Here is a 13250-nt window from a genome sequence, read left to right as displayed (position 1 = left end):
GGGTGCGAGGTTCTGGAAAACCAGGCCGGGAGCCAGCCGCGGGCAAGACATATAAATAATAATACTTCAGACGCCGTCCGCAGTCGGACTTTAAGCAGTGGCCCAAGCTTCCGGAGCTGCACGCAGCCAGGATCTCAGCGCCTGCGGTGCTGCGGTGCGGCGACTGCGCGGGCACACAGCGCCAGCCCCGGATGCAGTCGCTTCCCCGCGGGCCTCCCCTGCACGCCGCCAACGCGCGCACGCGAGGCTATCCGGGCGTATCCGCCGATCTCCGGCCCGCGCTCAGGTGACCCGGGCACTAAACCAGCTAACGGGAGAGGCGGCGTGGTAGCTGGCGAGCGGAGAAGAGAGGATTTATTTGATCGATCTTTTCTTCTTTTCCTGCCGGGGTCGGTCTGGCCAGGTAGTAATATGTAACTATTCTAGGAGTCCTCTGCCTCGTTTTCCGTGCTGCAACCTCATGACAGCAAGTGCCGTCACGCTGCCACGGGGCACGCGGAGCAGCCCCAGACATCGGCGTCCTGATGAAAGAAGAAGGATGCTATGATTATTATTATTATCAGGAACGTAGCACCAGCCTGCATCTAGGCCAGGCATGAGAGGCTCGGTTCGTAGTTCGGCGTCCTGGCTGCCGGCCGAGTAACAGCGACTCCACGCTCTGCAATTTCGCTTTTTTGCCTGCCATTGTCGGCGATTCGCTCGGTCTGTGCTGCCAAGTCGCTGAACCTGCAACCCCCAAGTAAGATTAATGGCAACTATGTAACTTGTCTGTCGTGCCGCCTCACCCAAGTGCCTACGCTTGCTTGCATCCAGCTCTCCCGCGTTAGCGAGGTATGGTTATCAGTGCCCAATAATGACTTGACACTACAGCAGCTCGATCTTGACTATTTTTAGGGCAACGTCCACATACCTGCTCGTTCTCGCCCAATTGCGGTGTAGCCCCGATCCTCCGGTCCAGACAGGAGTGCATGACCGCTCGACCACAATAATGCTGATTCTCCGCGAATCGGATATCTCTCCCATCCTCACACACCTCACGCGTGACCAGTGCACCGATCTGCTCCAAGCGCTGTGGCAGGCACTTGCAAGGTATTCTTTCCAGGATGGTGACAAGGGCGGCAAACGCATTCACCAGCCCATCCGAGAAAATATCACGACTTCTAGAAACCATGTAACGCTGTTTATGCCGGCGTCCAACACCGATACCGCAACCGGTATCAAGATCGTGACTCTGCCTGGCAATGGTGGGCCGCCTAAAGGCGCCATCAACGTGTTTTCTCCAGAGGGGGATCTGGAGGGCGTCTTGAATGCAGAGTTGATCACTGCGTTTCGAACAGCCCTGGCGACGATGATTCCATTCCGGCAGTTCCCTCTTCCTGACGACGCGAGCATTCTGGTGTTCGGTGCTGGGAAGCAAGCAGAATGGCACATTCGCCTCGCATTGCTTCTCGCAGGCGAAAAAATAGCGAGGGTTACTATTGTAAACAGAAGCTCTGGTAGCCTGGCACAGCTCAAAAAAAACATGCACGCAGATATGCGTCAAATGTTCCCTGCCGTGGTATTTGAATACGTAGCGAAAGATTCGTCGACGTTCAGCCCAGATCACCTCGGCCGGATCGTATCCCAGGCTGACTGCCTGTTTTGTTGCACGCCATCGACGCAACCTTTATTTCCGGCCTCGTATCTCAATCTTGAACCACGTCCACGGTTTATTTCGCTGATAGGGTCGTACAAGCCGGGCATGCAGGAAGTGGATTCGGAGACTCTTCTCTCTGCTGAGAACACTATATTAGTTGATTCAAAGGAGGCATGTTTGCATGAAGCCGGCGAGATTATCAAGGCCCAGGTGCCCGAGGGTCAGCTGGTGGAAATCGGCGAGCTACTGGCTAATCATGATTTATTATCGAAGACATTTGCTCCGGGCAAGAATGCTGTTTTCAAATGTGTTGGAATGGGAATCATGGATTTGGTTGTTGGCCAGCAGCTTCTTGCTATAGCGACAAAAAGGCAAATGGGCATTGTGGTCGATGAATTTTAAGGCATTCAAATTCTCATGACACTTGAACTATTCTTTCAGAATGCAGTTATCTTGACTGGTCTGTGGTTTTGGCAATGAGCATACATCTACCATGAATATAAATACCCCCCCCATCCTTACTTTTCAGTGACCAGGAACAATTTTAGAAGTGTCCTTGATACATCTCACTTTGGTATGCAACGACCTACTCATTTAGCGTCCTGTAGTTATATGTGACTACAGGTTGATGATGGACCAGACTATTACATGTGGCACAAAGGTGGATAGCCCACACAAATGTTTTTTACGCACGTGGAGAGGATGTGATGGCCAACATCTGGGTAGTAAATAGAATGTTCGTGTTAAATCCTTGAATTGGTATGGTCGCGAGGGAGACCTCCAAGAGGGTTTTGCAAGAGAACAAAGGCAACAAGCCCACCAGCGATAAGAAAATACACACAGGGCAGTGAATGAAGTAGTGAAGGTTGAGGAATGTCAGTATTTGTAGGCGATCACGGATGGTGTGCAGCAGCTGGCCGAAAACGGAGTATGGAGAGATTGAATTTACTATGAAACATGATGAAATTGTAATTAAAGCGAAGGGCTAGGCTAGAGCTGTATTTCATTTTTGGATGCATTATTATTTTACTTCGTACGTACGGGAGACCGAGAGGCGACTGGGATGGGCGTTGGGGAATCGGCTGTCTGATTGGCGGAATGCAGGGGCGGGGTGTTCGGGGCGCGTGGAATGTTCGACGCGCGCGCAAGAGTGTGGGGGGCTGCGGCTGAGCGCGTCGCGGTTCGCGTGGCGGGCGAGATTCTCCGGCCCGATGCTGATGTAATCAACACGATAGAACCGCATCGGGCTAGTGCGAGCGTGATTCCCCGGATTCTGACTCAGCGGTGGCGGCCAACGTCCTGCTGTGATTCGCTCCTTAGTCAGCCCCGCGCGCCGCCGCCTTAAACGGCCATCGACATCAGGTGACCCGGTCCCTCACGCTTATTATCACACTTGCCCAATCCCCCCCGGACCGCCGCGGCTGCTCGCATCGCTCTCCTCCTCTGTCATTGTCTTCACCCCATCACTCTTCTCTCTCTCTCCCTCTCTCTCTACCTCTCCTACCTTTCCTGTCTTTATGCGATCCACCTTGCAATTGATTCCGCTGTTTCTGCTCTCCGCCGCACCCATACATGTCCGACGCCGGCCTGCTCGTCGCCGCCCCGATTATGCTCGGGATCGCCAAACATTTTCTTTTAACTGCCAAATCCGGGCCCCGTCGCGAGTAGACCTCGTCCATTCCTCGCAGTCCTAGCCGTCGCCCGTCGCCCGTTGCACCACGCCCACGACCCTCCCTTTGGACATGTCCACGCCTGCTCCGCCTGCAAAGGTTCACAAACGGGCTTATCAGGTACGTTGACCTGCCGCCAATGCCCGCTCCCCTGTATAGAATAAAACAACAGAAACAAGAAAAAATGTAAACAATCGTACAGCTGTGAACTTCTCTTTGCTTCGCTTCCCTAGGCCTGTATTCCGTGTCGAGAACGTCGAGTCCGATGTGACCTTGGATCCGTCGACCACCCGCACCAGGGCCCTTGCGGAAGATGTCGACGCGAGCGCAAATACTGCCACTTCTCTGCCACCCGCGGCAAGAAGAAATCCATCGCTACCAGTGCTACGTCGCCGTCCGATTCCACCATCCACCCCGTCGCGCGACTCGGCTCGTTTGACGGCCCTCCCGTAACTATGCCGCCGCTAAACTTTACTGAGCATGCTTCTGCGACGAATGCTGGCCGCCCGCCCGCTGTTAAAACAGATCTTCCGTTTAATCACTTAACATCTGCCGATGCGCCGCTGTCAAGTTCCTCGGGAGGTGACAAGACTGCTGCAACCCTGCTTCGAGATGCCGCCTACACCTCACATGATGCCTTAAGTCTGCTTTGGGAAGCTGGCCGCCATAGCGAGAAGGTCGTCTCGCACCAAGAATCCGCCCCGTTAAGGTTAAGAGCATCTGCCGACGTCCGAAGCCGCCCGTCCGCTCCACCAAGCAATCATGGAAGCACTGCTAGTATTGCCCTGCAGCCCTGGTCCAACTTGAGGTTTGTCCGCACAGGTCTCTTTACGGCTGAAGAGGCCTTGGATTTAGTCAACTATTTCCATCGATACTTGGCCCCCTTCACTCCCATTTCCTCCACAGCCTATCAAGACCCGTCAATGCATTCAAAACTTTTGGAAGAGGAGCCCATTCTTGCTGTCACCATCTTAATGTTGGCGTCTAGATATATGAAATTCTCAGGCGCCGGTGCAGTGTCACGCGCGTACATGATTCATGAGCGGCTTTGGCTTCACTTGCAGGGTATGATTTCTAGAATGATTTTTGGACAAGAACAGTTTAGCGGTGCAACTCATGACAATGGAACTGCCACGGAAACTATGAACACCCAGTCATCAGAATCTGCACTCGCTGGCTCTAGCTTCGGAAGCCTACGAACTCTCGGAACTTGTGAAGCATTGCTCCTATTATCGGAATGGCATCCACGCTCGCTCCATGTCCCCGCTGGTGATGACGGAGATAGCATTATCGTAAAGGATGATGTTCGCCGAACCAGAGCTAGCACGGCAGGAATTGGCGGCCGTATCCGCATCGATTGGCTGGAACCGGTGTGGAGGTCCGATCGGATGTGCTGGTCAATGCTGGGAAATGCCCTGGCGTTGGCCGTGGAGCTTGGTATATTTGACGAGTATGACAATACGACAATTGGTGCTCGAGAGTCACGACGGGATATATGGAGCCATCCGCAATCAAGCCAGCGAGCATATTTGGTTCAACATTTACTCTGGGTCTATTTGACACAAACCTCAGGCAGACTAGGTGGGTTCGACTATTATATGACTACTACGAACTCTGACCAACGACTTAGGCTGGAAAAATTTAACTAATGTGTCTGTTACCGACCATGATGCAACCATGAAACATGGCGACACTATTCGTTGCTGGGTGGGTGTTGCCTCCTTAATGAAAAGGGGCAATGAACTTCTCTTTCCTTCAAGAGAGGAGACGCGCGATATAATTAAAAACGGAGACTACCTATCAGTTCTGCAATCTCTTAACCCTCTTCTAGAAGATTGGCAGCGCGAATTTGATCGCGCCAAATGTGAAGCCTCCTTCTTCCTAAGACTCATGCATGTACATCATACTAACAGTGACCTAGTATCGAAGCCCATGAGGTTAATCCTTGCCATAGAATTTGGTTATGTGAAGGTATATATCAACAGCGTTGCTTTACAGGCTGTTGTGGAACATTACAATCGTTGTGCTAAGGAAGGCGGCTCTATGCCACTTTCTGCTCTCCTGAATCCATATGAAGGAAATAAGCAGTATTTTATGGAGGTTGTCAATTCAGCGAGGGCTATGCTTCAAATAGTTGTCGAAGAGCTCCTCCCAGAAAACCGATTGAAGCATGTTCCAGTCAGGACATACTCCAGAATCCTTGCAGGAGCTATGTTCTGCCTTAAGGTGAGCTTCTGTTATGCTTTTCTTGATCTTTAACTGACAAGCAATCATACGCAGGCGTATGCCCTCGCCGCAAAAGATAGTGAAACGGCCATTTCGCTTACACTTGTTGAACGCACGGCTGAAGCGCTCTGCACATGTGTTGTTGATGACGTCCACCTAAGTAATCGGTTTGGAGAGCTTCTACAGGCTCTTGTCTCAAGCCTCCGAAGCCGCGTAGTAACAATGCCAGGCAGTGAGCAGTCACTAAGTGGGCACATTACCCCAAACAATGGCCAGACCACGCGACCAGCCTTCGAAATACTCGAATCTACGCCTACAGATACAAAGCCCATCATAACGGAATCTTTTGAGCGAACCCTGCCTTCCGCGATGCCACTTCAACAGCCGCTGACGACAGCGGAATATGATGGCCATTTTGGCATGACGCTTTCTTGCACAGTACCCGACACATCAGGATATGCACCAATGCATGTTGTCTCAGATCACCAGTCCTTTCAGCACGACCCATTAATATCGTTTGCCGGTCTTGGTCCCAACCAACTTGGTTGGTCTGGGGGCCAAGATTTTTTCGATATGCTTGGTCCCTTGCTAGATGTCCAATATGAACAATACCGGTGAATGGCGTACCTGGAATTCGAAACTAATTATATGGACAGCTCATCTCACCCTAAGGCTTAGGTAGATTTGGTAAGCAGATGCCAGGAATTGTCATGCCCGTTGCGGTACACCTGCTCTTGAGTCTTAACATGCAATTCTGCTATCAGGTAGCTAGCAATTCGGGATCTAGTGGCGATTATCTTCAGCCGACTTAATACTAGATTTCACTCACTGCAATATTCTTATATTCTCCCTCCATAGATGACAGTGTCGTAAATTGCAGTTCAAACGGGCCAAGGACAAATGTCGGATGGTTGTCAGGAATAGATAAGTCTATTATGCAACGTGCTCTGGAAAAAATTTCACTTGAAAAGGAAATAATGATAATGATTGGAATAAGTGTTCTAGCAACGACTTAGACTTCTTCATAACTACTCTTTATTCAATCTAACCTCATTTACAAAGACTGGTAGACCATTGTGCCACATTACCTGCAGCCCCAAATCCTCACAATGCCCCCCCCCCCCCCCCCCCCCCCCCCCCCCCCCACACCCCCCCCCCCCCCCCCCCCCAAGCAGCATGCCCACAGCTGATGTTCGCACATCCAACTTCCACAGGCTTCTTGCCCTCTGAATTGTTGCAGGAAACAGGGGTGGTGTACTGGAATTTCTGGATTTGGCATTTGGTAGGAGGCAGGCAGGAAGGATCATTGGTCATATAAGGTACAATTGGTGGCTGCAACCCTGCGAATGACATGCTTCTGATTACACTTCAAGCAAGTGGTTGTACCATGGCATTGGCTCTGACGGCAATCACGAGCAGAGTTCTTGTCACGCCAGTTATTCCAGGTCATGAACCTGGGAGCCTGGAGATGAAGCGTGCTACGCGGTTTTACGTGAGTGATGGAGGTTATACCCAAAAGGCTAGCTGGAGATGATGATCCTATACCTCAAGGTAAAGCCTTCTCGCTCAAACTCTCATTCATTTTCGTCCTTGCTCTTTCCTTTTTCTAATTTGGCCTTTTGTGATCATGTTAACGAGGGCTCGAATCCTCGATCAATACTTAATGCTTACTGCCATTGGTTACAGGTCCGTACTCTGAGCCAGATCACGATTTGCTGACTGAGCTGGAAAGCCAGCGCGAGGTTTCTCAGCTCTGTAAGACACAGGTCAATAAACCGTTGCGGCGTTGCCTGGTGTTTCCAGTCAGTTAGATGTGGACAATTGTGCCTTGCTAGGCTTACCAGACTGGATTTGAAGCGGGACGATCGAGTTAACTGACGGTGAAGGCCTGCCGGGAGGCAGGGTGGGCAGCCCTGTACCATCCACAAGGGCTGTTGAGTGTCGAACCACGGCGCCTCATGTTGATACCAGACAGAATGATGAAGCTGAACCTCCTGCTGACCACCTTGAACTCGGCAACAGTGTCAGGAGCCTACATGCTTCGCTACATGCCTACTAGGTAGGAGCCTACATGCTTCACTACAAGCCTACTACATACAAGCCTACATGCTTCGCTAGAAGCCTACTAGGTAGGGGCCTACATGCTTCACTACTATCCTACTACATACGAGCCAACATCCCCCTCTACAAGCCTACTAGATAGGAGCCTACATGCTAACCAACATTCTACTACAGCTACTCCGCAAAAGTTTGTGCGAAATCTTAATTTTATGTGTCCCAAGGGCCAATGCAATGATTTTCTACTATCTACACTTATCGGACGACACAGGAGCACGTGATGATCATGTGACTGAGTGTCTATAATATTGCGTCTGGTCTGCTCCTAACAAACAAGACAAGAATACTTATAGATGAACATGATATAATCAAGACTATGAGAAAAACATATGAAAAATCTCTAGCAAATCTCCATCAGTTCAATAGACAAAAATAATGAAATCAATATCATGATTGAGAAGAAAAGATGATGAATCTATAATTCTCTGATTTCTTTTTTAAAAATCTGATCATCTGATAAGTCATCTGACTTCTGCTCAACACACTTTCATAGCTTTGACAGCAGCATAGACAGTGAACTCTCTACTAAATAATCAAAATTCACAAGTTTTAATTGCTTCATAAATTTTTCAAATTTCTGTCTAGACTAGGCTGACTGCAGGGACAGGGATTTTCTGACTGGGATCCCATCCCAACTGTTTTTTTTTTAAATGGGATGAGAACAGGGCTTGACCTTCAGGGACAGAGCCAGAAATGAAATGAAGATTGAAAAATTGAGTTGAGATTGGAACTAGAAAATTTGAAATGAAACTTACTAAGCAGCCCCAGGGGACTCTACAAAGTGGAACTAGCTACTACATGCTGGGACTGGAATGAGATAGAGACTAGTCATAATGGGCTCAGAATTCTCAGTTTCTAGAAACTAGATTACATAATTATAAGTAATGATCTGAGATAATGCTTTAAATATATTTTCACACACAAAGATCAGTTCTGCTGATCTCACTGCAATCTTCTCTGTATCTCTCTCTTCTTCTGTAATCTGTGATTAATGTCTGTTGCCCAAATATTTAACACACCCTGACCAGTCAGTTCAAAGTAATATGTAATTGCCAACTCATTCTCTGATGCTGAAAGTTGATAGTCATTGAATTCTTGTTTCTCAATGTCAACAAAACAATTCATATCTGACTGTGATGCTGACATCTGCTCATTGTTCAAAGATTCATTTTCTGCATGCTTGACAATTATTATTTGCTTTACTGTTGGTCCTGCAAGATGATTATGTCAATATGAATAGATGTCTCAATCTGAATTGAACTTCTGCTCAACACTCACTTCAGAAGAAGAGACAATCAATATGTCTTATGTCATTCTAGCAACTGTTGAATATTGTTGCTCAATTTCTCTCCACATGTCTAGAATTCCACCATCTTTAAGTGGTGCAGTCACTGCATTATCAAGATATTTTTCAAATTCACTGATAGCACTAGAATCAGCATCATCATGACTGAAGCTGTCAAAGAAGACACTGTTCAGATTTTAGATTACTTTGTTGTCAGCATCAATATTGTGCAGTGTTCTGCAGAATCAGTATTTCAATTTATTATGTTGCATCTAATGAACTTGACACTGACATCTCATGTTGCTTATAATGCTCATCATAGAATGTCAGAATAAGATCTCAATACTTCTGTCATTCTTCTCACTCTCAGTGTCTTGAATTCAGTGCATTCATTCACTTGGAAGAATTCAGAACTACTGCAACAGAGTAGATCTTTTCATGTTCATCTGCTGTCTTTGAATAATACATAGCAAGCTTCTCAGATGCTGTCTTATAAGCTTTAGTGAGAGAGTCTTTTCATTTTAATTCTCTTGATGCCTCTTTCTCTCTGTCATCTAAGTGATCAAATATTTCATTGTATATATGAAATGTCCTGTGAATAGTTGAATCTTTTATGGTTGACAATGTCTTGATGAGCATCATGAATGGCTGCAGTAAACATATAACATACTTGATCTGTTGCCACTTCAAGTCATTCAGAGTCAGACTTTGTATCTTGCAGTTGTTTGTTTTTTCAATTCATTGCAACAGATATGGATGAAGAAAAAAAGCACACACAGTCATCTGATATGTTGAATTTCATCTTGTCTTCACATCACTAATCATATTCAACACATGTTCTTTTTTTTGTAGTTCAAAAAATAACTCTTGACATTCAGAGAATGCTTGAACAGCATTTGCAAGTAGACAGATCTGAATGGAGTTCATATTAAGTATTAGTGATGAATGAACATTGAAGTGTTATCAAGAAGTGTTATCTTTTGAAGAGTATCTTTAAATGTTCTCATATCAACATTGCTGAGTATATGATCATCATCAAATCATGAAGCTGTGTCCTCATTGTCACTTTTAATATTCAAGCTATTTACCAATGCCTTCATCATCAGTTGTAGAATGTGGGCAAGGCAAGAAATAGAGCCCAACACACTATTTCAGTCATTGCCATTCAGTTGACTGAGCTTTGTTTTTAGTGATCACCATAAAGTATTGTTATTGCTGACATTATTGGCTGTTATACATAGAAACTGCTCTGTGATGATATGGGTACTTAGAACTGAGTAGAAATACTCACTCAGATTGGCTTCATCATGTGAATCTTTGATCAGCTCAAAGCCAACTAATCTTTCTTCAAAGATCCACTTGTCAGTTATATAAAATGCAACAATTTCAAGAAAGGACAGCATGTGTAAGCTAGATCATGCATCAACAGTAAAAGACATCTTTGCAGTAGGACTCAGAGTTTGAAATGTAGTATTAATAGTCTTGTTGTACTTATCAGTCAGAAGATCTTGAAGTTTTGTGTGGTGAGACATGTCATTAGCAGCTTCTTCATAAATAAGTTCAATCAGTTCATGGAAATGGGAGTTGTTAACAGTGTGAAAAGAGAGATTAAGTGATATAACAGTTTGGAGAACAGATTCATGAAGAGCTTTCTTACTGTATGATATGTGTGACAACTTCTGTTTCTTAATGGGGGCATTTTTCTAAATTATCAAGAAAGCATTACCTTTGACCATTACCAATTTTGATGAAGGGCATGACATATCATCATAACAACTATTGATTGCTCACAATCTCTTTTTCTATTTCTGGCTTGATCACAGATCTGACTTGAATAGTGTTGCTGCATACCACTTGTGTCTTGTGTGGTGAAGCTTGGGTGTGCAAGTATTGTCTTACAGAATTGGCAAATAACAGCAGATACTTCATCAGATTTTTCTGCTGTCTGATAATAGCTCTTTCAGTAGACTGCTCTTTGTCAACTGCTGTTTCAGTGTGAATGATTTCACTTCTCTCAGAAGCTGTTCTCATAGTTCAGTGTGGAATTCCATCATTGTATGAAAGTAGAATGCTTTAAAGCTTCATAGAAAATATAATTCTTTTCATGAAGATGCTTCTGTCTCAGTTCACTGAGTATGTCTTCTAGTGGCACTGAGGATTTCTCATCAACAAGAGATTGATTGTCAGTGAATGGGACAATAAGAAATTCAGAGAAGGGACAGCTAGACATGATAAATAAATAATAAATTCAATGGACAAGAAAGATAATGTGCTTTGGTAACAATCTCTGATGAATTTTTGTGATTAAGATGATTGTTGTTGGTGGGAACAGAAGCAATCACATGAAAATTTCAAATGTAAACAAACTACATCAGATCCAGTCCATCACATCTTGTCAGAATGCCACCACAAATGATTAAATATAAAAATTCTAAATGAATAGAATGATTGTATATGGCTGTCTGCACACTACTATGCATTTATTTTGTTTCTAGACCTTTGTTGATGGTTGAAATGTGTTCAGGGGATTGTTAAGTCATATTTCTAGATGTAAATCAACAAAATATCATTGATAACATCTAGATCTTACTTACACATTGCATCATTTTCAATCACCATCAACCACCATGCTTCAATTACATCAATTTTTGCATCACTGTGCTCCATGGCCCTTATCAAATGGACTATGATGAATATTTTGATGGGATATACATTTTAATGTGGGCTTTTCAGACTTTAATGGAGAGATGTGCACTGTTTGGCATGACTTCATTGCCTCATGGGCACAGATTAACTACTCAAAGATAGCTAGCATCTCTAACTAATTGACAGAAAAATCAACTCTTCATCATTCAGTCATCATTCTCATTCTCATCTTTCTTCTTCTTCTCATCTGAGAAGACAACAATCTCAAAATCTTTCTCTCTAGTTTCTTCAGAGAGGGCAGACAGCATCAATTCTTCAAAATTGATCTGCATGAAAAACTTCTGCATCTGCTCTCTGACAGACTTTCTCTTCATCTCTGCTGCAGCCAGCTGTTCATACCCATGCTGGGCCCAGTCTCTCTCTAATCACTGCACCATTCTGCTGAAGCAGGCAGCAAAACAATCAGTGACATCATTGTCATTGATCTTCTTTTGTAATTCTATCAGAAAATATGCTGAATCATTATCTTGAACTGTTATCTACTCTCTTCTTCATCTTCTTTGCTGAAGAACTCATCACTGTCTTCAGCTTCTTCATTTAATGCTTTCTCTCCTTCTTCTTCTTCTTCTTCACCACTTTGAGCTCTTGATGCTCAAGATATTCATGGAACTTGTCCTCATCAAACTGTTTTTGCATCACAGTCTCCATCATCTTCATCTCTGTGAGCAAGTCAATGTGCAGTAGAAGCTCATACAACAAAAGCTTAGTTAGTAGAATATACTTACTGATAACTATATAAATATATATAAATATATAAGTATATAGTTATATATAAGGTTTTGGTGAATGAGTAGGGTGAGAACAGTGATAATAGAGTTCAGAAAACAATAGTATAGAAGAAGTAGTCAATGAATATTCAAAGAAGTTGTTGAATTGTTCTGTTAATTACATTTTGCAGTGGGGATTTTGGTCTTATTTATAGACTGTCAGTCTAGAGTTTGAGTTATGTAAGTTATGGCATATTTGTCTTGATTTATAAGTGTTACATCATGTGTGATGTAATGTATGATGCAGTATGATGCAGTATATTGTGCAATACTTGCAATAGTTTTGTAAAAAGTAGTTATACTTTTTAGAAAACTGAATTATTATATGAGGCATTTTATAAATTCTGGTTTCAGTGGCTGATACTTTCTATAAACCAGGATATCTATGATGTAGAGTTATAGAAAGTTGGTATAACTGATTATAAAACTTGTTAAAGTTGAATATAATGTGCAATAGTTTATTAATCTTGGAAATAAACTATGCAACATTGAATTCTATGATGTTATTGATGATGTCACATATGATGACATTCTATATGATGTAATATCATATTATGATGTAATTTGCCACCTCAATTTATTATTCTTTCCTTGATTAATAATTTATACAAGCAATACTATGGTGGTAACCTTATTGCTGTAACTCTATTAGAAAATAAAGTTTGAAATAAACTTTTATAGAATAAGGTTTGAACTAATCCAAAAAGAATTATAGATGAAGTTTCCTGCGGATTGTCCCTATTCTTGGATTTTGCCGAAGTCTAAATAGACAGGACCAAGAATTTAAAACCAGATGTTCCCGCATATAGTGAAGTTTAAGAAGAGCCCTATTTAACAAACCC

At 44.2% G+C, this 13250-nt stretch overlaps 3 protein-coding genes across 3 annotated transcripts; all 3 read left to right on the top strand.

The window, feature by feature from the left end:
• Positions 1-988: 988 nt before the first annotated feature.
• LOZ57_002408 (uncharacterized protein) lies at positions 989-2038 on the top strand (the record flags this gene model as incomplete). Its single annotated transcript, XM_049251480.1, has 1 exon — positions 989-2038. One exon carries the CDS (start codon positions 989-991, stop codon positions 2036-2038), a length of 1050 nt encoding a protein of 349 aa, XP_049109285.1.
• Positions 2039-3378: 1340 nt separating this feature from the next.
• On the top strand, positions 3379-4955 carry ARO80_2 (zinc finger transcriptional activator; the record flags this gene model as incomplete). The annotated part of the gene is made up of 2 exons (XM_049251479.1): positions 3379-3426; positions 3540-4955. The coding sequence occupies 2 exons, from the start codon at positions 3379-3381 to the stop codon at positions 4953-4955; spliced, it is 1464 nt and encodes a 487-aa protein (XP_049109284.1).
• Positions 4956-4983: 28 nt separating this feature from the next.
• Positions 4984-6150, top strand: ARO80_1 (zinc finger transcriptional activator; the record flags this gene model as incomplete). Its single annotated transcript, XM_049251478.1, has 2 exons — positions 4984-5532; positions 5587-6150. The coding sequence occupies 2 exons, from the start codon at positions 4984-4986 to the stop codon at positions 6148-6150; spliced, it is 1113 nt and encodes a 370-aa protein (XP_049109283.1).
• Between the last annotated feature and the right edge of the window lie 7100 nt (positions 6151-13250).

Source organism: Ophidiomyces ophidiicola, assembly GCF_022830035.1.
Source record: "Ophidiomyces ophidiicola strain CBS 122913 chromosome Unknown scaffold_7, whole genome shotgun sequence".
Taxonomy (NCBI): domain Eukaryota; kingdom Fungi; phylum Ascomycota; class Eurotiomycetes; order Onygenales; family Onygenaceae; genus Ophidiomyces; species Ophidiomyces ophidiicola.
The sequence above is the reverse complement of the archived record's forward strand: the minus strand, read 5'-3'. Positions and strand labels throughout refer to the sequence as shown.